The following is a 22,962-nucleotide window of genomic DNA, read 5'->3' as shown; positions in this document are numbered from 1 at the left end:
GTCCGTCATGTCGGGGGTGAGATGGAAAGGCAGATCCAGGGCTGGGCTCAGATCAAGAAAACCAAGCGAGAGGCCAAATGCAATTTCAAAATAGAGTTTTAATAAGGATCATTCTGTTGTTTTTGTTTTTGCAAAGTCCCCCCAATTCTCCAAGTGCAGCACAGCAACTCACTCGAGACCAAAATGATTTTAGATCCCAGCTTACAGGCTCCCAAGGGCCACGGTTAAGGCAAAAGAGGGGGGAGGGGTGTGCTAGATCCCAGCAGCACCTAAGTTCCCCCCCAGCTCCCCCCAGGATGACACGAATCACAAGACTAGGCTAGAAATTCTGCCCCTGAAGGAGGAGTTATCCGGAGGAAAGCAGCACGGGGCCCTCTCCGAGAAAATCTGGGCCATTATCAAAGTGAGCGTCCCTGGGTTCGAGTCAGAGGCTCATGGGTCTTGCTGGAGGTTTAAAAACATCTGGCCAGAGGTCAGAAGATGAAAATGGCAGCGGCGGCGGCAGCAGATGCCAGCAAGAGGGACAGAACACACTTTTTTTTTTTTTTAAATCCCACATAATTTCAAATCACTTTTCATAAATGTATTTAAAAAACACACGGAGAGCACGTGCCTCACATCTAAAAGCGAGCTGACATGTTGCACGTGCTGGTTTCCCCCCTAATGGTACATGGTTTCCCTAGAGTTCCGCACTCTGCAAAATAATAACGATAATAAAATAAAACAAAAACTATTTAGGACCTGATTGGTTAGAAACGTTAATCGGCTAGATCACACTCAAAGGGAATTAGGAAGACAGTCTAGATCTCCTGAAATTCTAAGGCAAAGTGGAAATGGGATGGTCAAATCTTATTGCTCTGTTTGTATAGAAAATCTCTTAAAATTGTGTATAATTTAATATAATATAATATATATATATATATATAGTTAAAAACAGGCTGTTCCTTAAAATTCCAGAGATGTTTACTAAGTTGCTGTCAGACAGCAGTCCTTGAATTCATTTCACAGTGATTCGGGTACTTGTTAAGAGCGGGGGGCTCGGGACGGTGTCTGGTCAGGGGAGCCCCAGGCCGCAGTTACACCTTATAATTGAGCTCGGCGTTCATCTTCGTGTACATCTCGTAAATGATGTCGATGGTGGCTGTGAAGTTCACCAGAAACAGGCGGACCTTTTCCAAGCACTGATCTTCTGGGACGTCCTGTCCTTTGGAGAGGGCCTTGAGGAAGTCGGACTTGTACGGGGCAGCGTACAGCGCTCCCTGGGAGGGGACGAGAGAGAGAAGGGAAGGCTCAGCAGGACACCTTCCCGATGGTCGGACACGTCGCCTCCCACGGCGGGGACTCCCCCCAATCGATCACCGAGCACTTTGGGAAGCATGGCACCAGGGCCATCCCTGCCCCCACGGGGCTGACGTTGTACTGGGAGAGGGGGGGTGGAGAAGATCTAATACGGCCCCAGAGAAGGGTGTCTCTGTACACACACAATATATAGTTACATATAATTATATATATTATAATAGATGGTTTTGAAGTTTGCAGAGAAGGCTGCAAACTTATCAGTGGCAGGGTCCCACAGACCCAGAGCTGGAAGGAACCTCAGAGACAGATAGGACCCGCTCCTTTTACAAATGAAGTCATTGAGGCTCCAGGAGCTCCCTGCCACCCATGGGGCCCTCACCTGAAAGATCTTCTGCACCAGCCAGCCGTGGTACTTCTTCAGTGCCATCTCGTAGGCTTTGGTCACGTTGACGCGGATGAGATTGGGGCGGTTCTCGTCCCGCTCCCCGTCACAGATGCTCTGCAGCAACACCTGGATGAACCTCAGGCCTCTGTGGGAAGGAGAACAGCCAGAAGATATTGTGAGGACTCTGGGGTCCTCCTCAGGTCATCCCCCCAGGGATGCCCCAGGGTCCAAGATAGCAGGACTTCTGCCTGGGACCTCCACTAGAACCGAGCCTGGCCTGGCTGGCGCCAGACGGTTTCAAAGTCCGACCTTTTTACAAATGCTTCCTTGTCTCCCACTTCACTCTAGATCTTACTTCCTCAGTAGCCCAATATAGCGGAAATAATAATGATGATGATGATAAAACTACCATTTAGTCAGCGCTTTAAAATTTGCAAAACACTTTCTATTGTTCCCTTTGCTTCCCTACAGGGTCTTGGTCCTCATCTGTCAAATGGGTTGGTTAATACCCCATACTGCTGCCGCCTGGGGATGCTACAGGAACCCGGAGGAGGCTCGCATGCACGCGCGCACACACACGCGCGCACACACACACACACACACACACACACACACACACACACACACACACACACAAACTCTCGCTCTCTCACCTTTTCAGCCACATCAACGCCAGTGTGGCCCCAACCTTCGGCCAGTCGGCTCCATACATCTCCTTCTCGACTTCTAAGATGTTCTGCAGGGTTCGGAACTTGGCGGGGTCTGTGTCGTAAACAGCCCGGATGGTCTGGAAGTGACAAACACAAACGCCCAATTTGTTTACAGGTTGAAAGGCTCCGTCCCCCACAGGAGGCCTTCAGAGACAGGGCCCGCCACCTCTGTCCAAGAAAACGGAGCCGCTGTCACCTCCCTGCCTCCACCCCAGGGATCACGGGCTTTTCCCTGCTAGGGTCCTAGAATAAGGAGGAGGGATTTGGTGTCCCTGGTGGAGTTGAGGAGATTTGGGATCTCAGGAAAAACCAGGAGAAGTTCAAGGAGGAAAAATCCAATGTGAGAGGAGGGCTCGGAGGGCAGTGCCACGGAGCGGGCGCTCAAGGCCCAGCTCTCCCACTCACTAGCTGTGTGACAAGGGGACAATCAAAGTGCTTCCTCTGAGCTTCACTAATGTTATTTATAAAATAGGAATAATAATAATTTTACAAATCACTTCTCAGGGCTACATGAGGAACCTACATAAATATGTTCAAGTATCCACTATATGTAGCAGGGGTTGTGAATAATTACTTAGGCAGCCGCTTTATTGTGGTTCAGCTGTTAATAAACAGTAAAGCTGATGCTTATTTAAACCCAGAAGATGGGAGGGATGAGCTAAAAGCCGAAGGGAGGGGCAATTTCTTCAGTTTATCAAATATTGCTTAATCAACCAGGGTGAGGGCTCAGAGCTCATTCATTAGAGACTTTGCAATCTGAGCAAGGAATAAGGAAATATCCAAACTTGCTCTGGATTGCCTTAGAACCTGGGATGAAAATGAATCAAGAAAAACGGGATCACAGCAGGAAGAGAGATGTGATTAGGGGATCTCCCAAAGACAAGTTTTACATATACTTTAACATATGTAACATGTATTGGTCAACCTGCCATCTGGGGGAGGGGGGAAGGAGGGGAAAAGTTGGAACAAAAGGTTTGGCAAGGGTCAGTGTTGTAAAATTACCCATGCATGTATCTGGTAAATAAAAAGCTATTAAAAAAAAAAAAAAAAAAAAAAAAAAAAAAAAAAAAAAAAGACAAGTTTTAAAAACACAAATGAGAATGGAGCAATGGACTCTGTGTGTGTGTGTGTGTGTGTGTGTGTGTGTGTGTGTGTGTGTATACAGGTGTGTAGGTGTGTACGTGTAGATTTATAGACACTGGTCCAGACTTGCAATTTCATCAGTACAGGGGACCCCTACAGCAAATGTAGATGGACAACTCCTCCTCAGTGACCAGTCTCAGAGAGATGTCAGGAATTTTGGCCAGTCAAAAAATTTATCCGAGATGACACATGTGCGTGTGCCAGAAACAGGCCTTGATCCCAAAGCTTCCTCTCTATCCTTGCTCCAAATTAGTTGACATCTAGTTTAAATGTTTACTTAACTGCTGTTTCCCCTGAATAGAATATAAGCTTCCTGAAGGCAAAGAAGTGTTTTGCTTTTGGCATACAGTAAGTACACAATAAATGCTTATTGAATTGAATTACTGAGTCTTGGGCTAGCCCTCTGCCATTTCTTCCAAAGTTATATATAATAAATATGTGCAGCCAATTTCTTAGTATAATGGAAAACAGAAATAGCATTAGAAATGGAATCCATTTTTTCCCCTGAGGAAATTGGGGTTAAGTGACTTGTCCAGAGTCACACAGCTGGGAAGTGTTAAGTGTCTGAGACCAAATTTGAACTCGGGTCCTCCTGACTTCAGGGCTGGTGCTCTATCCACTGCATCACCTAGCTGCCCCTGGAATCCATTTTTTAAAAGTACTTTTTGCTTTTAAAAAAAAAAACAGGTCCATACATCCAGGCTCATTAAGGGTCTTGCTAGATACTGTGCTAAGTGCTGAGGATGCAAAAGGAAGAGATCTAGAGCCTCCCCTCAAGGGGCTTTCTTCTGTGGAAAGACTGACATTAATTTGGGCGTAGTGTCCAATGATCAGAACCACTGAACTTCTCCTGGATAGTGGGGATAGGAAAGGAGAAGCAAGAGCTATTCATTCAACACCCTTCGCCACGCCATGAACAGCGCCAGGAAAGGATCCCACTGTCCATTAACAAGGTATCCCCCACTTCAGCGGCCATTCTCACCCACGCCTGGACTAATGGCGCCTTGAACACGGACTGCGTTCGCCAGAAATGTTGCTGAAATATCGAGAAAGGAGATTCTTTGCACGTACCTTGATGTTTCCGCTGATATCCGCTTTGATTGGCGTGAACACAGGTGACCCAAAGCAATCTGGGGACAGAAAGAAGAGGCAAGATTTCAGGGCAATGACAAAGAAGGCAGAGCTGGGAGGCCTGGAAAGGCCTTAAACTCCCTGCCACCAGCAGCATTCTCTGCTTCCAAAACCTAAACATCCCTTCATGTCTTGTTTCTATATCTAAGTAACTGTCCACCCTGGGGTGATTTGGAGTTTCCCTCCTCTGGAGAAGGAAGAGTCTCAGTTTCCTTTTCTGTAAAGCAAGAGATAGTGGACACGTATCCCCTCGTTGATTTAAGGGGTTTGCTGGAAAGTATGTTATGCTGAAATCAAATGTTTCTACATCGCTCCATTTCAATATATAATAATTAATAATCAAACAATTAATTAATCAAATTAAAATCTAGAGATCTGATTCAATGGGCAAGGTTCCTTGGAGCTGCCATGATCTAGAAATTCTATGAAAGGTTGCTAACATCAAACTGAAATTTAATTTTCAAGTGACAAAGTGCCCGGCAAAGCACTAAACACTGGAGGTACAAAAAGAGACACAAGGCAGTCCCTGCCCAAAAGGAGCTTACACTCTAACAGGGGACACATCGTGCTGACAACTACACAAGCTATTTTAGCCTCCCTGAACCTTATTTTCCCCATCTGTCCAACATAGGACTGAACCAGACAACCTTCCTTTTAGGCTCGAGATCTGGCCCACTACATCCCTTTAGCTCTGTGCTTCTATTTACTCCTTTGAAAAATAATGGCATGCATTCCCAATGGTAAATGCTTATCAAAGGATAAGCAGACAATTTTCAGATGAAGAAATTAAAGTCATTTCTAGTCATATGAAAAAAAAATCACTATTGATCAGAGAAATGCAAATTAAGACAATTCTGGGATACCACTACACACCTCTCAGATTGGTTAAGATGATAGGAAAAGATAATGATACATTGCAAAGGGGATGTGGGAAAACTGGAATACTGATACATTGTTGGTGGAGTTGTGAACGGATCCAACCAATCTGAAACTATGTCCAAAGGGCTATCGGACTGTGCATCCCCTTTGACCCAGCAGATCCCAAGGAGATCTTAAAGGAGGGAAAGGGACCCACATGTGCAAAAACATTCATGGCGGCCCTTTTCGTAGTAGCAAGGAACTGGAAACTGAGTGGAAGCCCATCAGTTGGGGAATGGCTGAATATATTATGGTATATGAATATTATTGTTCCATAAGAAAAGATCAGCATGATGATTTCAGTATCCCCGATTCAGAGAGGCCTGAGAGATTTACATGAACTGATGCTGAGTGATATGAACAGAACCAGGAGCCTATCATACGTGGCAACAGCAAGATTATACGAGATCAATCCTGATGCACATAACTTTGTTTGTCTTTATATCTCTAGCTCTTAGCTCTATACCTAGCATGCAGTAGGTATTAATAAATGTTTATTAACTGTTTCCTAAAAACGCAGAATGTTGCTCAGCCCAAGGATCATAGGAACAGCCAGCAGATCCAAAGTCGGGCCCCAGATTCCAATCTGAAACACAGCAGAATGAGCTGAGTCCTGTGGCCCCACAATGCCTAGGCACCATGAGAGAGGGAACGAGGGAACAGAGGAGTCATGGGAACAGCGCTTCTTCCGTGGAAGAGGTGGGGGACTACTAGGACAGAGCACTATGTCCACCCAATCTGTGTGGAGGATGTTTGTACTTAATCCTTCTTCTTGGTCACAAGGAAGCTTCTATCCGGAGGTAGGCCGTGGGGAAATAAAGGGCACTCACTGAACACATTCTCTGACATCAGGAACAAGCTCCTGCCTCCAGCCCAAGGATGGCCCGCCTTAGACCCTTGGGACCAGAGATTCAGAGCTGAAAGAGCAGGGGGGCAGGGAGGATCAAGGCCAACCTCCTTGTCTGCCAGAGGGGGAAACTGAGGCTCAGAAAGGGTGAGGGGAGGAGAGGCAGCCAGAGAGTGGCTAAGGCAGGACTGGAACTCAGGGCCCCTTCCTGGGAGTCCTTGGCAGCAAGATCTTGTTCTAAGGGGAGATTCTGGGCTGCCCTGTATAGACTTGGAGCCCAAGGGCCTGGATTCCTAGCCTGGCTCCAAGTAACTTCCTAGAGTGTGGACAGGGAGAGTGGATAAGAGCCTGGAGCTGCAGAGTTGGAGCCAAAGTGGGCCCAGGGCTCCTCAGCCTTCTGCAGGCTGGAAGGCCTAGGCTTTGGCTTTTCCTGTCTTCCTACCCAGGGCTGGTACCTAGTAAGTGTCTGAGACCACATTTGAATCAGGTCCTCCTGACTCCAGGACTTAGTTGCCCTCAGGGAGGGCTATTTCTGAAGTAGTGACCCCTCACTGGGTAGGAGCCCCCAATCACAAACACTTTCCCATGCCAGTGACTCAGTGTGGGCCCCGCCCCAGACCTTCCTGGATGTTCGGGCAGCTCCTTGGGCCCTGTGGGCACACCGAGGCCTGGGAATCAGCAAGGCTGGGAAAATGCTCCCCTGACTCTCGGGGCCACGTCAGGCCTCCACTCTCCTCCCCTGGCTGGCAGAAGCTGCCAAGCAGCCAGAGTTGGCGCTGGGGGTGTTGCTCGGCAATTAATGACTTAATTAGGAGGACACGCCTTTCACCTTGCCCATGGGTCTCTGGATCTTATCGCAGGGATGCTAACTCTGAAGGATTGCTCATCAGGATGGGAATATTGTCTTTCCCAAGGGATGGGCTCTCCAGTCAAGCTCTGGGTAGAACTGTTGGCAGAGCTGAGCTGGGCAGCCCAGGGGCATCCTGGAACAACGGAAGGAACTGGTAGACCAGGGTTCAAATCTCACCTCTGCCTCTCGCTCCCATGGAACCCGGGTCCTCAGTTTCCATGTCTATAAGATGGGAGGTGAGCTCTGAGGCCCAAGGATCTCAGGATCCTATAAGAGATTTGGGGTCCAAACCCTAGCAGAAACCTGCTGCCTGCGGGACAATGACCAAGTCATTGCCTTCTCCAGGCCCAGAGGCAGCTTCGAGCTCTAAACCAGACCCGTAACCTCTCCTCTTCAGTTTGAACCCAGGGCAAGAGCAGATGATGAAGAGGACCTTGGCTCTGTGTGTGGTTGTTCAGTATCATGGACACAGAGATGGGCCAGAGAAGGGGGCAGGAAGGCATCGAACCAGGACCTTGGGTTCCAAGAGCTAAGACTGAAGCCGATTCCACTCCGAAGCAAGGGGACCATTCCAAGGATGAGCAAACCGACACGTGGATTAAAGCTCATCCTGCTAGCCCTGAGGATGGTTACAAATGAAGAAGCTTCCTTCCCAGACCATCCACCTCCACCACATTTCTCACACATTAAGTGAGGTTTTAATTCTCTCAGTGCAGAAGACACAGCCCACCCACTGAACGAATGAACAAATGACAAACCAACAAACAAATGAACAAGCAAACAAATGAACGAATAAGCAAACGAACGAACAAATGAATGAATGAATGAAAAAAGAGCACTCAGAGCCTCTCCCTCTGAGCTTCTGCTAGGTCTCTTCCAGTCCTTAAGGATGAGCCCAAGACCCCAGTACAGCCTCACTTCCCTCTTCTATAAAGTGGGGACAAAGACGCCCAACTCTGCTATATCCTAGACAAGTCAGATAGTGAGAACACCAGTGAAAGAGAAGTTGTTGTTATTATTATCATTACTATTAAACCCAAGGAGAGGAAATTAAGAGGCGTTTGGTGACTCCGTCACCCCCAAGTCAGTTATTTCATTGGTCTGCCTCACAATTATATAAAGGGGAAAAGGTCAATTTTGGTTGCTCAGAAAATCCATGACTCACATTTCGGGGGGGAATAAAGGGCCTATTATATAGCCCTGCCTTGTGGTAGGGAAAAAAGGCTTTTTGTTCAAGGTTTCCCCATCAGAGTTCCAGAATGGCAGAGAACACGGCCATTGTGAGCTGACTGGGAGGCGAGAGGGGGCAGGACAGCATCCAGCCCCATGGGACATGGGCATCAAAATGGAGCCTAAGTGTCCAATCTGGGCCACATCAGGAGGGCCGTACGAAGCTGGAGGAACCCGCTTCTGAAGCCTGGGAAAGGAGGGGAATGACACAGCCAGGGGGCAGAAAGCCTTCTGGAGCTAGGCTCTGCCCCCCTCATCCTGCAGAATGCAGACGTGGGAGGGAGAGGAGACAGACACGGACAGAGACAGGAGATGCCCCGATAACACGGGCCCAACTGGATTCCACAAGGGAGGAGGGGAAAGGGCAGCTGAGGGTAACGGGGGGAAGGGGTATCTGGGCAGCCTGATGAAGATCAAACAAATAAGTAAGGTCCAAAAGTCTCACATAAATTCCAACTAACTTCCCCAGCTGGTCCCGCGGAGCCAAGACCAAGGCAAGTCAGGGGGCAGTGGCGCCGGCTTGGCAGAGGGCCTTCGAGACACCTCTCTGTACAAAGGAGACATCTGGATTTTTAAGGTGGGGTCCCCCTGCCAGGTTCTACCACACATAGTGTTCCAGGCTTGGAGTCAGGAAGGCTCCTGAGTTCAAATATAACCTCAGACACTCACTGGCTGGGTAACCCTGATTGACTTTACCTGGTCTGTCTCAGTTTCCGCATCTGTAAAATGGACTGGAGAAGGAAATAACAGACCACTCCAGTATCTCTGCCAAGAAAACCCCCAATGGGGGCAGCTAGGTGGCGCAGTGGATGGAGCACCAGTCTTGAATTCAGGAGGACCCGAGTTCAAATCTAGTCTCAGACACTTAACACTTCCTAGCTGTGTGACCCTGGGCAAGTCACTTAACCCCAGCCTCAGGAAAAAAAAAAAAAGAAAAGAAAAAGAAAACCCCCAATGGGGTCACTACCAGACTTGGACAGGACTTTAATGACTGACCCGCTAGCCTGGCAGAGCTGCAGTAGGCACACTTCTCAAATTATAAGCCTGATTGTCCAGCCCTGCCCAGCCCAGCTGGTTCTCCTTGATGGCAGGGATGGAGTTTTGCCTTTCTTTGCAGCAGAAAAGGCCTGCCTCCATTTAGCGGCACATGTCCACACGCCCTACACTCCCAGAGCACTGAAGGCAGCGCCTGTTTCCCATCACCTCCCATGCCCGCAGCACATGGAGGTGCTTAATAAATGCTTGCAGACTTGAGGGATCCATCACAAGCCCTGCTGACTGAACCCCAGCAGAGGAGCTGCCCCTCCCGAGTCTCTGGCTTGCAGTTCTGAACGGAGGGCCTCCCTTGGGCTCCCCCAGGCCCACCTTTCACACAGAATGCTGATGCCCTGCCCCGAAGTACCACCCGGGCTCGTTTTACTAGTTTCACTCTTAACCCAAACCTGTTTGTTCAAACTAGCACTCACAAACTAGCAGGGCAGGGTGGGTCAGTGGAAAGCTCTTACTGTGCAGGGGTCAAGAGACAGGGGCTTAAGCCTCATGACTGTACAACAGTGGGCGCTTTCTCTCTCAGCCTCTCCTCCCTCTGCCTCCTACCATCTGCTTCCCAGGGTCCTAAGCCTATGGGCTGAGGGATGGAGTGCTGGCCTGGGGGACAACAAGGCCCAGGCCCAATCCCACCTCGGCTCCTTAGGAGTAATGTGATCTTGGATGAATTACTGCCCCTACTCAGAGCCTCAGTTCCCTCATCTGTAAAATGGGGGGGAGAAGCTGAATTTGAACTCAGGTCTTTCTAGCATATAATAGGTACTTAATAAATGCTTGGCCTGAATTATGCAAAGGGAAAGGGGATGGTATGCTGGGATTCCAAGTTCACAAAAAGGCCCTGGTGTCCAACCCTAATTCCTTTTACAGATGAGGAAACTGAGGCTCAGTTTGTGTACAATAAGCATAAATAAGTTCTACCGAGGGCATCAGGGCCTCGGTCACAGACACTCAGAGTCAGAAGGGGTCTCCTGAATAGAGACCCCCTCCATGCGCTTCTCCCCAAGATGGTCTATCTTTGTTGGCCAAGCTTTGGACCATCTCCCCAGGGCCCCAGCCCTCTCTGTTTCCCATCCTTCTTGCCTCCTGGCTCAATTCCGGAGAGAAAAGGCTGTCAGAAAGGCGAGGACAGTAGCTCCTTTCATCTTTCCTCCCAGCCTCAGTGGAGCTGGAGAACGCCCATCATTATGTTACAAGCTATTTGGAAATCCTTCTCTCAAACTGCCCCGTGGCACCTCGTCCTTCAAGACTATCCCCATCTCCTACCTGGCAATTTTCTAAAGGTCGGGGGCAAGGTAACAATTTGCCCTGCCCAACCCACCCCCAGCTTCGTCTTGGCTCCAAGGAGAGATAATACGCCCCGCTTCACTCCCAGCCTCATTTCCAGCTTGGATGACTCAAGATGGCCTGACAGGAGGATGAGTAGACCACACCTCCGCCGGGAGATTGGCAATCTGGCCCAGAAGGGCTCTGACTCAAATCCCATTTTTCACAGGGTCAGAAAATAAAATTCGGCTGCAAAAAGAACTAAGGCAATTACCTCAACAGCTCCTATCTCAGAGGAACCTGAGGCTGGCTCCGGACTCAAGTTACTTCTAATTAAGATGAATCATTTATTAATCCTCTGTTAGGTGGGCTGGGTGCTGGAAGGCAGGAGGGCGAGGGCTGACAGAGGACAGAACCAGTTCATGGAGGAGCCGAGCTAGGGGCTCCTGCCCCTCACCTAACCTAGGTCTAAGGGGCCAGAAGAGAAAGAATTGAAGAGTTGCCGCCCAGGCTGATGTGACCATTTAGGTTACAGAGTTAAGAGAATCAGGATTTAAACAGCAAGAAGTTGTTCTCGTTTTTTAACAGGCTTCAAGAACACACAAGCAGTGTGCTGAAAGTTTTACTAAATATGCTCCAAAGGGGACTGCAGAGACCCCTTCTGTACCCGGAAGGAAACTGAGGCTCATTACAACAAAGGGACCGGCACAAGGGCTACATAGCTGGGAAATATCAGATTAAAATTCTGCAATTCTTGATTCCCAATCCAGGACCAGGGTTCAAATTACACCTCCGATGCCTGGTATTTGAATGACCTTGGCCAACTGCTATGACCTCCGATGGCCTCAGACTGGTCTAGATAATCTTTAACCTTCCCACTCCAGCTCCAGGAGCCCCATGAATATTTCATGTACTGCCAGACTTGGCTAGCATGTTGTCTGATTTTGCTGACCTGCTCCCCTCTCTACTCCCTCGTTTTTTATCCTTCATAACAAGGGAAGGGGGAGTGAGGATTGGGTATATTTGGAAAAGAAGAGAGCAATTTTTTAAAAATGCTGGCTCAAAATGCCCTGGGTACCTGCTGGGCATAGCCTCCATCAAGATAAAGAAACATGTGTTAGACTCCATATTGAGCAACTGCTGGCTAGAGGCAAGGGTGTAGACTTTGTCCAATCAGGAAGAAGTACTATGTGAACAAACCAGACCCAGATCATATCACTGAAGGACTCAGATACACGGAGCCATTTTTAAAAGAGACAACACTCACCTTATGTTTCCATACTCAGACAACCTGGGGCCTGGGAGAATCAACAGAGTAGAAGTGGGAGGAAATCAAAGAGACTTAAGATCTTAGCTTCAGTAGAAGGAAAATGTCTTTATGAGGGAACTATTGAACCAACAATGGTCTGGGCTGTCTGCTCCAGAAAAAGAGGATTCTTCCCCCTCTCTTTTCACTATCAAGATTTTAGACTGCACTGAAAGGAACCTCTGTAATTGATCTACCCTGCTCAGACTCCCCAAAAAGAAAACTGGGTTCTGGTTAAGCAGCGCTGTTTAAGAAAGATACAGATGCCAAGAAGGATGGTAAAATTAGATTAACAAGCATTTACTAAGCACATGCTATATGCCAGGCAGGGGACCTAAAAAGATAAGAAACAAACTAATTTTTTGTGTGGAAAGTGTTTTGTAGTTTTGCTCATATAATTCCTGACTCTCCCTTGGCAGAGAGATCCCCAAATATTTTATACTATCGACAATTATTTTAAATGGAATTTCTCTTTGTATCTCTTGCTGTTGGATTTTGTTAGTGATGTATAAAAATGCTGAGGATTTATAACAAGCTAATTTTTAGTAAAAAAAACGAGACTGAACTCAAAGAACTTAGTTTAACAACTACACACATACAGAATCCAGTCAGAATGAGCCAGAGAGAATCTCAGAAGAGAGGCTGGCAATAAAGAATGAGAAAGTCTTCTTACAGAAAGTGGGACTTTATCTGAGGCCTTGAAGGAAGCCAAAAAAGGCAGTAAGCTGAGATAAAGAAAGAGTTTCAGGCATGGGGAGAGACTGGAGCCCAGAAATAGAGGGTCTTGTTCATGGCCAGGAGGCCAGAATCACTGAAGGGAAGAGTATATGAAAGGTCCTAAGTATAAGAAGGCTGAAAGGTATGGAGGGACCAGATCAGGAAGGCTGTGAAAGTCAAATGGAGGATTTTATACTTGGTCATTGAGGGAAAGGCAGAGGTAACATAGCTTTAGACCAGCACTTTAGAAAGAATAATTGGACAGCTATGAAAAGGACTGGAATGGGGAGAGACCTGAGCTGGACAGATCCCACTCCCAGCAGCTATTGCAATAGTCCAAATGTGAGGTGATGAGGGTGGGAGCAATGCCAGAGGAGAGGAGGAAGCATATTTGAGAGATGCTGCAGAGGTGAAACTGGTGAGAGATGCTGCAGAAGTGAAAGTGATGAGAGATGCTACAGAGGTGAAACTGGTGAGAGATGCTATAGAGGTGAAACTGATGAGAGATGCTGCAGAGGTAAAACTGGTGAGAGATACTATAGAGGTGAAACTGGCGAGAGATCTTGCAGATGTGAAACTGGTGAGAGATGCTGCAGAAGTGAAACTGATGAGAGATGCTATAGAGGTGAAACTGATGAGAGATGCTGCAGAGGTGAAACTGGTGAGAGATGCTATAGAAGTGAAACTGATGAGAGATGCTGCAGAGGTGAAACTGGTGAGAGATGCTGCAAAGGTGAAACTGGTGAGAGATGCTGCAGAGGTGAAACTGATGAGAGATGCTGCAGAGGTGAAACTGGTGAGAGATGCTATAGAAATGAAACTGATGAGAGATGCTGCAAAGGTGAAACTGATGAGAGATGCTGCAGAGGTGAAACTGATGAGAGATGCTGCAGAGGTGAAACTGGTGAGAGATGTCACAGAGGTAAAATTAATGAGATGCTCCAGAGGTGAAATTGACAGATTCTGGCACTAATTGGATATGGAAGGTGAGAGACAGTGAGGAGTCCAGACTCCTAGGTTTCAAGCCTGGGTGAATGGGAAGATGGTGATACCCTTAACAATAGTAGTGAAGTTTGGAAGTAGGGAAGAGATGGAGAGAAAGATAATGAGTTTTGTTTTGGATATGCTGAGCTTCAACTGTCTATGGTTCATCCAGCTTAAAGATGTGTGAAAGGCAATTGGAGACGGGAGACTAGTGATCTCCGACCTCACAGATAGGTTAGGGATGGAGCAGAGCAGAGATGATAATTGAATCTATGGGAACTGATCAGATGACCAAGTGAAACAGAAGAAGGACAGGGCCCTTGGGGGATACTTACAAGCCCCAGCAAACAGAGAGAAAGAGTGGGGATGGGGGTAGAGAGAAAGGGAGGGAGGGAAGGAGGGAAGGAAGAAAAGAGAGAGGAAGAAGGAGAGAGAGAGGGGGGGGGAGGGAGGGAGAGGGAGAGAAATATGCCAAAAACCTAGAGAGGATCAAGGAGAGAATAATGGACAGTATCAAAGGGTAGAGAGATCAGGGAGAATGAGGACTGAGGAAAGACCACCAGATAACACTGATAACTTCGGGTGAGACTGGAAGTCAAACCACAGAAGTAAGAAAAGTGTGGGGGTAGAAGATGTTAGGGTCCTATTGGAGATGACATAAAAGGGAGGAGATAGGCCAATAGTTCAGGGATGGGTGCATCAAAGGAGGGGCTTGGGGATGGGGAGACATGGGCATGTTTGTAGGCAGTAGAAAAAAAGCAGGTAAAAAAAGGAAAAAGAGCAGGTAAATACCAGCTACAGAGAAAAGAGCTGGCAGGTGATCTGAAAGAGAAAGGGGACTGGGAAAAGCTTTTTGGAGCAGGCAGCTCAGCTGAGCCCACAGGGAAGCTGGGAGACAGAAGGGAGCAGGAAAACCTTTCCAGGCTCATACAAAGGCAAGTCAGGAGAAGGAGGAGGGATGGAAAGGGAGCAAGAAGCCAGCTTACAAGAGCTTTAAGTACCAACCAAAGGACTTTATACTTGAGCCTGAGGGCTCATTGGGCAGAATGACAGGGTTCAACCCTGGCCTCTGGAGGAGGGTAGGTAGATTAGGAAGTCTTGAGGGAGGAGGACCAAGATGTAAGCACTTTCATATGAGGTGAGAAGGGGATGGAGGGCAGAGCCATTGGGAAGGGGTACAAGCGACAATGAGGAGGACATTGGATCTGGGGGATCATGATGGTGCCCTGGACATAATAAGGACGCTCTGAAGATGGGAGAATTGGGGGGGGGGTCAGGGAGGTGAAAGATAACGAATTCAGTTTTGGACATGAAATGTTTGAGCTTCTTCCTGATAGAGATGCCCAAGAAGGAGAGAGACTAGGGCCAGAAATCCAGATCTGGAATCATCTGCACAGAAATGCTGGAATCTTCTTTGAAAAGGAGGCTGCTGGGGGAATCCAGGCAGCATGGTCTGAGCAAATTCTGGCAGGAACAGAAAGCAGCATAAGACCAGGGACTCCACACGGGCTGTTTCCCTGACGGGACCAGAATAATTGTGCCAGCCTGTCCACTGGGAAAGGAGCAAAGCCAACTCTCCACACCATGAGATTATCAACTGAGCCTACTTCATTCACTCAATAAACATGGGTGAAGAGCCTGCTGGCAATCTGGATAACAGAAAGAATCGGCAACTCTGATCCCAAAGAGCTAGACTCAATTTCCACCTGATCTTCTACTCGCTGTAGAACCCTGGATGACCCTAACCCTGAATTGTTATCTATAAAATGGGATTACTAACCCCACACGAGAGGTGCAAGGCTCAAATGAAAAAGCATATGGTAATGAGAGCCAATCAGCAAGATTTTGTCGAATGTTGAATGTTGAAAACTGTCATTATATGTATTTGGAAAAATAAAAAGCTATTTTAAAAAGACCTTCAGAAAGACTTTTATTAAGCTGATATTTTAGGAGTTTGTTTAAGGAAAGGTTAAAAATGATGAAGTAAAACTGTGGTTTCCATCATTCTGGGAGGCTAGGCTATGTAGCCTTTTCAATTAACTATTTAAAGAAAGTTATTTAAGTTATCAATGATAGAGACTTAAAAAGAAAAAGAAAGAAAAAAGAAAAAAAAGACAGCCAATCAGGTACCCAAAGCTGTGGATTTCACTTCCTCAGAATATTTCCCATCTGTCCCCTCTTCCTCACCATTTTCACCTTCACCAGCCTAGATCAGACTCACTGGGCCTCTGCCTTGGACTACTGAAAGAGCCTCTTTCTCAGCCTCCCTGCCTCCACCCTCTACCCAGCTGCCAGAGGAATATTCCTAAAGCACAGGCATAGAGGCTGCTCTGCTTGACGCACCATTAGGCCGTAAGCTCCATGAAGGCTAGACTATCTTTTGCTTCTTTTTGTATCCCTAGCACTTAACACAGTGCCTGGAACAAAGCAGGCCCTTAATAAGTGTTGAATGAATGAATGAATGAATGAATGAATGGCTCCTTTTGCTTATTAGGGTCTAACACAAATCCCTCCGCTTGGTATTTAAAGGCTTTCAAAAACTCCCTCCAAGCTAGTTCCAAACTAAGTTCACAGTATCACTAATTGTAATGTACACACATATACACACACACCCCTCTGTCTCCCTCACCTGTCTCTGTTTTTCTGCTTGTTTCTGTCTCCCTCCCTCTTTGTCTGTCTACCTCTCTCACCTGTCTCTGTCTCATCTGTCTCTCACCTGTGTTTTTCTACCTCCTTTTCTCTCTCATTTGTCTCTGTCTCTCTGATTTCTCTCTCTCCCTCTCACCTATCTGTCTCTGTCTGCCTCCCTCTCATCTGTCTGTCTCTCTGATCTCTATCCTGTCTCTCTCTGTCTCCTTCTCATTTGTCTGTCTCTCTGATCTCTCACTTCTCTCTATATCACCTATCTCTGTCTCTCTGATCTCTCTCTATCTCTCTCACATATCTGTCTCTCTGGTCTCTCTCTCTCTCTCTCACCTATTTATCCTATCTGTCTTTCGGATCTCTCTCTCTCTCTCTTCTTTCTCACCTATCTCTGTCTCTCTGATTTCTATCTCTCTCACCTGTCTGTCTCTCATCTGTCTCTCTGATCTCTCTCTATCTCCCTCATCTGTCTGTCTCTGTGTCTCTCCTCTCCATCCCCTGGCTGTCGGCCACGCCTGGAACGCTCCCCTGGCCCACCTCACAATCTCTTCAGGGCTCTGAGCTCTCCGCCCAAGGCAGACAGCAAGAGACTCCGATTACTGGGTCACAGAAGCAGGAGGCTGAGTCAAGAAAGACCTTTGTCCTCTGGAGGATAAAATGAAAGCAGCCCGGTAAGGAGATGGGAGCCTGGCAAGAAGTCAGGGGAGGAAGGAGAGGAGGAGAGGAAGGACTCTGGAGGAAGAGCTGCTCTCTTAAAAGACAAGCTGGCACCAGGGAGTTTTGCCTTAGGTTGCTGAAGGGACAAAGCAACCAGTGAGATCACAGATCCATTAACGAGCAGGAACCAAGCCTAAAACGGTTTTTAACGAGCCCATTTTATAGATTAGGAAGGGGAGCCCCGCCCAGGATCACCCAAGCAAATAAGAGTTAACAGTCAGGATAAGAAATGAGGAGGATGGCGGACAGCTAGGTGGTGCAGTGGATAGAGCCCCAGCCTTGAATTCAGGAGGACCCGAGTTCAAATTCGAGTTCAAATTCGAGTTCAAATCTGGTCTCAGACAATTAACACTTAACCCCAGCCTCAGAAAAAAAAAAAAAAAAAAAAAAAAAAAAAGAGAAGAGAGAGAAATGAGAAATGAGAAAAGAGAGAGAAAAAAAGAGAGAGAGAAATAAGGAGGATGGAGGACTGAGCAGAAAACATGGCGGCTTTGGAGTCCCAGGACCCTTCACCTTTCTGGGGCTTGTTTCCTCCTCTGTAAAATGACAGGGTGTGGTCTCAGTGTAAGGCTTCATAACCATAAGCCTTCCCCTTCCTGGGCCTCAGTTTCCCTTTCTGAGGGGGCTGGGCTCCTGAGATCTCCAGTTCTGTCCCTCTGAGGCTAACTACAGAGCACTGTCAGAGACTCTCTGACATGGGGGTTGTACTTCTCGGCCTACAGTCACTGGGCTAGCACCAGAGACAAGACTCAAACCCGGGTCTCGCCTGACTCCCGATCACATCCCCCACTGTGCTCCTGCCTCTCCATGGGCAAACTCCCATTAAAGAGAGTATGAAGTGCTTCTGCCCCAGAGCCCAGGGACACAAGAAGCGCTGAGGGAGCAGAGGCAAAAGGAAGGAGCCCGGCTGCTCGGGCTCTCCGGCTTCTCGATGATCTTAAAGGCAGTTTAGACAAACCCATGGAGGGGGGGGGGGGGGGGGAAACGACATCTAGCTGGCCCTAGGGGGGAGTTTCTTAAAGGGAGGGGGTCTTTTTACAGGGGAAAGGAGACAGGTTCTTTCCAGGGGAAATCCCCTTCCCTTTTTAAAGGGAACCTTCAAGAGAGGTAGATTTCCCTTTCCAAGGAAAGGGGATTTCTTAAGGGAGGGGGGGGCGTCTCTTTCCAGGAGGGGGCTTCTTAAAGGGGAGGGAGTGCTGTCTTTCCGCGGGAGGGGAGATTCTTAAAGAAGAGGGGCTCTCAATGAAAAGGGAGCTGTCTCTTTCCAGAGAGGGGGACTTCTTACAGAGGAGGGGGCTCTCTTTCCAGGGGAGGGGGCAGTCTCTCTGGGGAGGGGGATACCCCCTCCCGGGGGAAGCGAGGCTGCTTTCACGGGGACGGGCTTCTTTCGGGGAGGAGAGGGGCGCTCTCTTTCCGGGCCGGTGAGGGGAGGACGCGCAATCCGGAGGGCTGCCTGGAGGCGGCGGCGGGCGCACTCACCGAAGAAGGGCGGCAGGTGGGCCACGGCGTCCAGGAAGGGCCCGGTCTCGATCTGCTTGTCCGCCGGCAGCGGTTTCAGCAGGTGCTCCGCCAGCAGCGCCATGGCCGGGTCGGCGTTCGGGCCCAGCAGGAAGGCGGCAGCGGCCGCCGGGTCGCGCCCCCCCGCGGCGCCAGGGCCTGCGCCTGCGCCTGCGCCGCCTCCGCCCCCGCCCCCCGCGGCGTCCTCGCCGCCATCGCCTCCTCCTGCCTCCGCCACCGCGCCGTTGTCCGGAGTCGCGCAGCCGAGCCCGGCCTCCCGCCGAACCAGCAGCGCCGCCCGCCGGCCTCGGGCGCAGCCTAAGCCATTCGAGCGCCCCGCCCCCGGCGCCGCTGCGCCAATGGCCGGCCCGGGCCCCACCCTGCCCGCCCGATTTCTCCGGGAGGACACGCCCCCGGCCCCGGTGGCGTCTCCCACTGGCTGATCCCGGGGTCCCGCCCCGCCCACTTTCCGGGAGGGGGCGGGGGAAGGATGACCCGGCTCCGGTGGGCCCTGCTCCAGAAGGGCGCGGAGCCCCGGGTGAGGGAGGCTCGCTCGGCCGGCCACCTCGCCCAACCGGAACTCGCCCCCTCCCTGTGCTTATTAAGAGTCTGTCCTCCAAGCGCCGGCCTAGAGCTCTCCATCAGCCAGCCGGCCTGCATTTATTAAGCACCTACTGGGTACAGGATGACCAGGCTATGCGTGGTTCCCTCCTTTACTCAATTTAACCGAGCGCACTGTTCGAGAGTCTGACTGGCGGCCCGGGAGTCATTTACCGCGGGGCGGGCGCTGGTATAAGTCTCGGGGACATAAAGACAGGCAGGTGTCCGGTTCTCCAGGAACGTCCCGTCTAGCGCAGGAGACAAATGGCCCTAATCACGTGGACTCGTTTTCATTGTGTCCCACACTCTGTGGCCCCACCTGGGGTTTTCTTGTTAGAGAGAATGGAGCTGTCTTCATCTCCTTCAACCCATTTTACAGATGAGGAAACTGAGGCCACCAGAGTGAAGCGGCCTGCCAGCTAGTCAGGTTTGACAAGGAGTCTTTCTGACACGGGCTTGGCTGCCCTCTTCATCATCATCATCTTCCTCATCACTTTCATTTATATCCCATGTGCCATTTGCCGATCTCGGCCAAGGCTTCCCTTCATGCATTCAACAACACTTTATAAGCTCACTGCTCATTACTCTGCCCAGCCCATTTCCTTCGGTCCAGCTGCCTCCAGGAGCCTCCGCCACCCAGACCCCCAGGCGGGCAAAGCCCTTCCTCCTCTAAGACTTCGAAGACAATGTGCAATTCTGGGCAGAGGAAGGCAGGGTGGCAGCTCCCTGACTTGCCCCAGGCCTCCCTCCATGTACTCTAAAATCCTATTCATTTTCTGGGGCGCCAGGTCACCCAGAGGTCACCAGCCTCCATCACATCCATGCGCTTATCATCTTTTATTCACAATCCAGGTAAAAATTCACCTGAGTAACCTGTGACCCCCAAACCCAGCACCCAGTTAGCCCAAACAGCCAAACTTTTGAATAAAGTCATGGAAAGCACATTAAATTTGGAATTGGGAGAGGACTAGGTTCAAAACCAACCTCTACCTGTAACTTTGAGATCCTGGGCAAATCATTGACCTCACTGAGACTTCCCTTTCTGGAGCTGCCTCCGCCACCATTGAATCTGCTATTTAACTTGGAGTAAAAACACTTTTTTCCCAAACCTCAAGACTCCTTAGGATGGAAGATGACTGGGTAGATGTAGCAATCTTTGTCCCATTTTTCTACCCACAGTTGAGGCTCTGCCCTCCCCCGTGGCACCCATAAATCCCGTCATACCTCCTCCACAGGTTTCTGGCGAGGCTTAAATGAGATAATGTATGTATCCCTCCATCTCCCATCTATGACAGGAGCTGAGTAGGAAACAGCCCTCGTTTCTCTTTTTTCCCTCTCTGCTCTTTAGAGATGTTGACTGGGTAGATGTAGCAAAAATTTAAAACAAATTTAAAACAAACATGTGTGTATTTTTTTAAGCTAAGGTCTTTAACAAATCTCAGTGTGGAACCTGTTCGCTTTAAATTTTTTTTTTTAATTATAGCTTTTTATTGACAGTGCATATGTGTGGGTAATTTTTACAACATTGTCCCTTGCACTCACTTCTGTTCCAAATTTTCCCTTCCTTCCCTCCAGCCCCTCCCCTAGAAGGCAGGCAGTCTCATACATGTTAAACATGTTAAAATATATCTTAGATACAATATATATGTGCAGATCTGTACAATTCTCTTGTTGCACAAGAAAAATTAGATTGAGAAGGTAAAAATAACCTAGGAAGAAAAACAAAAATGCAAGTAATCCACACTTGTTTCCCAGTGTTCCTTCTCTGGGTGTAGATGATTCTGTCCATCATTGATCAGTTGGAACTGAATTAGATCTTCTCTTTATCGAAGATATCCACTTCCATCAGAATGTATCTGGTTCTGCTCATTTCACTCAGCATCAGTTGATGTAAATCTCTCCAAAACTCTCTGTATTCCTCCTGCTGGTCATTTCTTACAGAACAATAATATTCCATAACATTCATATGCCACAATTTACCCAACCATTCTCCAGTTGATGGGAATTGATTCATTTTCCAGTTTCTGGCCACTACAAAGAGGGCTGCCACAAACATTTTGGCACATACAGGTCCCTTTCCCTTCTTTAGTATTTTTTTGGGATATAAGCCCAATAGTACACTGCTGAAACAAAGGGTGTGCACAGTTTGATAACTTTTTGAGCATAATTCTAAATTACTCTCCAGAAAGGCTGGATTCTTTCACAACTCCACCAACACCAACTCCATCAGTGTCCCAGTTTTCCCACAACCCCTCCAACATTCATCATTATCTTTTCCTGTCATCTTAGCCAAGGTGTGTAGTGGTATCTCAGAGTTGTCTTAATTTGCATTTCTCTGATCAATAGTGATTTGGAACATCCTTTCGTGTGAGTAGAAATAGTTTCAAATTCATCATCTGAAAATTTTCTGCTCATATCCTTTGACCATTTATCAATTAGAGAATGGCTTGATTTCTTATAAATCAGAGTCAATTCTCTATATATTTTGGAAATGAGGCCTTTAGCAGAAACTTTAACTGTAAAAATGTTTTCCCAATTGTTACTTCCCTTCTAATCTTGTTTGCGTTAGTTTCGTTTGTACAAAACCTTTTTAATTTGAAATAATCAAAAATTTCTATTTTGTGATCAATAATGATCTCTAGTTCTTCTTTGTCACAAATTCCTTTCTCCTCCACAAGTCTGAGAGGTAAACTATCTTGTGTTCCTCTAATTTATTTATAATCTCATTCTTTATGCCTAAATCATGAACCCATTTTGATCTTATCTTAGTATGTTGTGTTAAATGTGGGTCCATGCCTAGTTTCTGCTACTAAATTCCAGGAACCTGTTTTCCTAAATCTCCAGAACCCTCTAACCCTAAATATGTCCATGATTTGTTTTTTGTTGTTCTAAATATTTGCACTTACTTTATTTTTAAATATTTGCACTTACTTTTAAATTATGGTTATTTTTCTGTACACATGTTGTTTTCCTACACATGAAATATGCCTCAAAAAGAGGGAAAAGATGGACCCTACCTTTAAGGATTTTACAATTTAAGAGGGAAACAATATAAAAATAAATATATACAAAGCAAGCTTTGCAGAGAATAAAAAGAAAATATATTTCAAAGTCCGATTCTTCTTGTGCCGCAAAATAACTGTATGGATATGTATACATATATTGTATTTAATATAAACTTTAAGATATTTAACATGCATTGTTCTACCTGCCATCTGGGGGAAAGGGTGGGGGAAAGGAGGGGAAAAGTTGGAACAGAACATTTTGCAAGGGTCAATGCTGAAAAATTACCTATGCATATATCTTGTAAATAAAAAGCTATTAAAAAAAAATCCAGGTTAGCAAGATATAGAAGAACAAAAAATAAATAACTAAATAAAAAAGATCCCTGACTCTCAAAAAAATAAAAAAGAATAAAAAGAAAATAATCAACAGAGAGAAGGCACTGGAATTAAGAGGGGTTGGGGAAAGCTACCTCCAATCAATGATTAAGAATAGGTAAAAAATGAGGCAAAGAATGGTCTTTTTTACCTAATTAAAAAAAAAATCAATCTGATAGGAAAAGTTCTCCAGGGTTTCTGGCCAAAATAGAAACAGTTGCTATATACATACACTGCTGGGCTATAAGAAATGATGAGGAGGATGGTTTCAGAAAGATTCACATGAACTGATATG

At 47.5% G+C, this 22,962-nt stretch overlaps 1 protein-coding gene across 1 annotated transcript; it reads right to left on the bottom strand.

The window, feature by feature from the left end:
- Positions 1-78: 78 nt before the first annotated feature.
- GLTP (glycolipid transfer protein) lies at positions 79-18,859 on the bottom strand. The gene is made up of 5 exons (XM_074295364.1): positions 18,670-18,859; positions 4,609-4,667; positions 2,338-2,471; positions 1,679-1,829; positions 79-1,259 (listed from the first exon to the last, which is right to left on the bottom strand). Exons 1-5 carry the CDS (start codon positions 18,770-18,772, stop codon positions 1,077-1,079), a joined length of 630 nt encoding a protein of 209 aa, XP_074151465.1. The 5' UTR covers positions 18,773-18,859; the 3' UTR covers positions 79-1,076.
- Positions 18,860-22,962: the final 4,103 nt, after the last annotated feature.

This window comes from Sminthopsis crassicaudata, chromosome 1, assembly GCF_048593235.1.
Source record: "Sminthopsis crassicaudata isolate SCR6 chromosome 1, ASM4859323v1, whole genome shotgun sequence".
NCBI classification, from domain to species: domain Eukaryota; kingdom Metazoa; phylum Chordata; class Mammalia; order Dasyuromorphia; family Dasyuridae; genus Sminthopsis; species Sminthopsis crassicaudata.
Note: the sequence above shows the minus strand (reverse complement) of the source record. Positions and strands in the feature narration are given on the sequence as shown.

Coding starts and splice junctions, on each gene's coding strand:
- GLTP (XM_074295364.1), bottom strand. CDS start 18,772: ATGGCGCTGCTGGCGGAGCACCTGCTGAAACCGCTGCCGGCGGACAAG. Junction 4,668..18,669: donor CCACCTGCCGCCCTTCTTCG/GTGAGTGCGCCC, acceptor TTCTGTCCCCAG/ATTGCTTTGGGTCACCTGTG. Junction 1,260..1,678: donor TGGTGCAGAAGATCTTTCAG/GTGAGGGCCCCA, acceptor GTCCCCTCCCAG/GGAGCGCTGTACGCTGCCCC.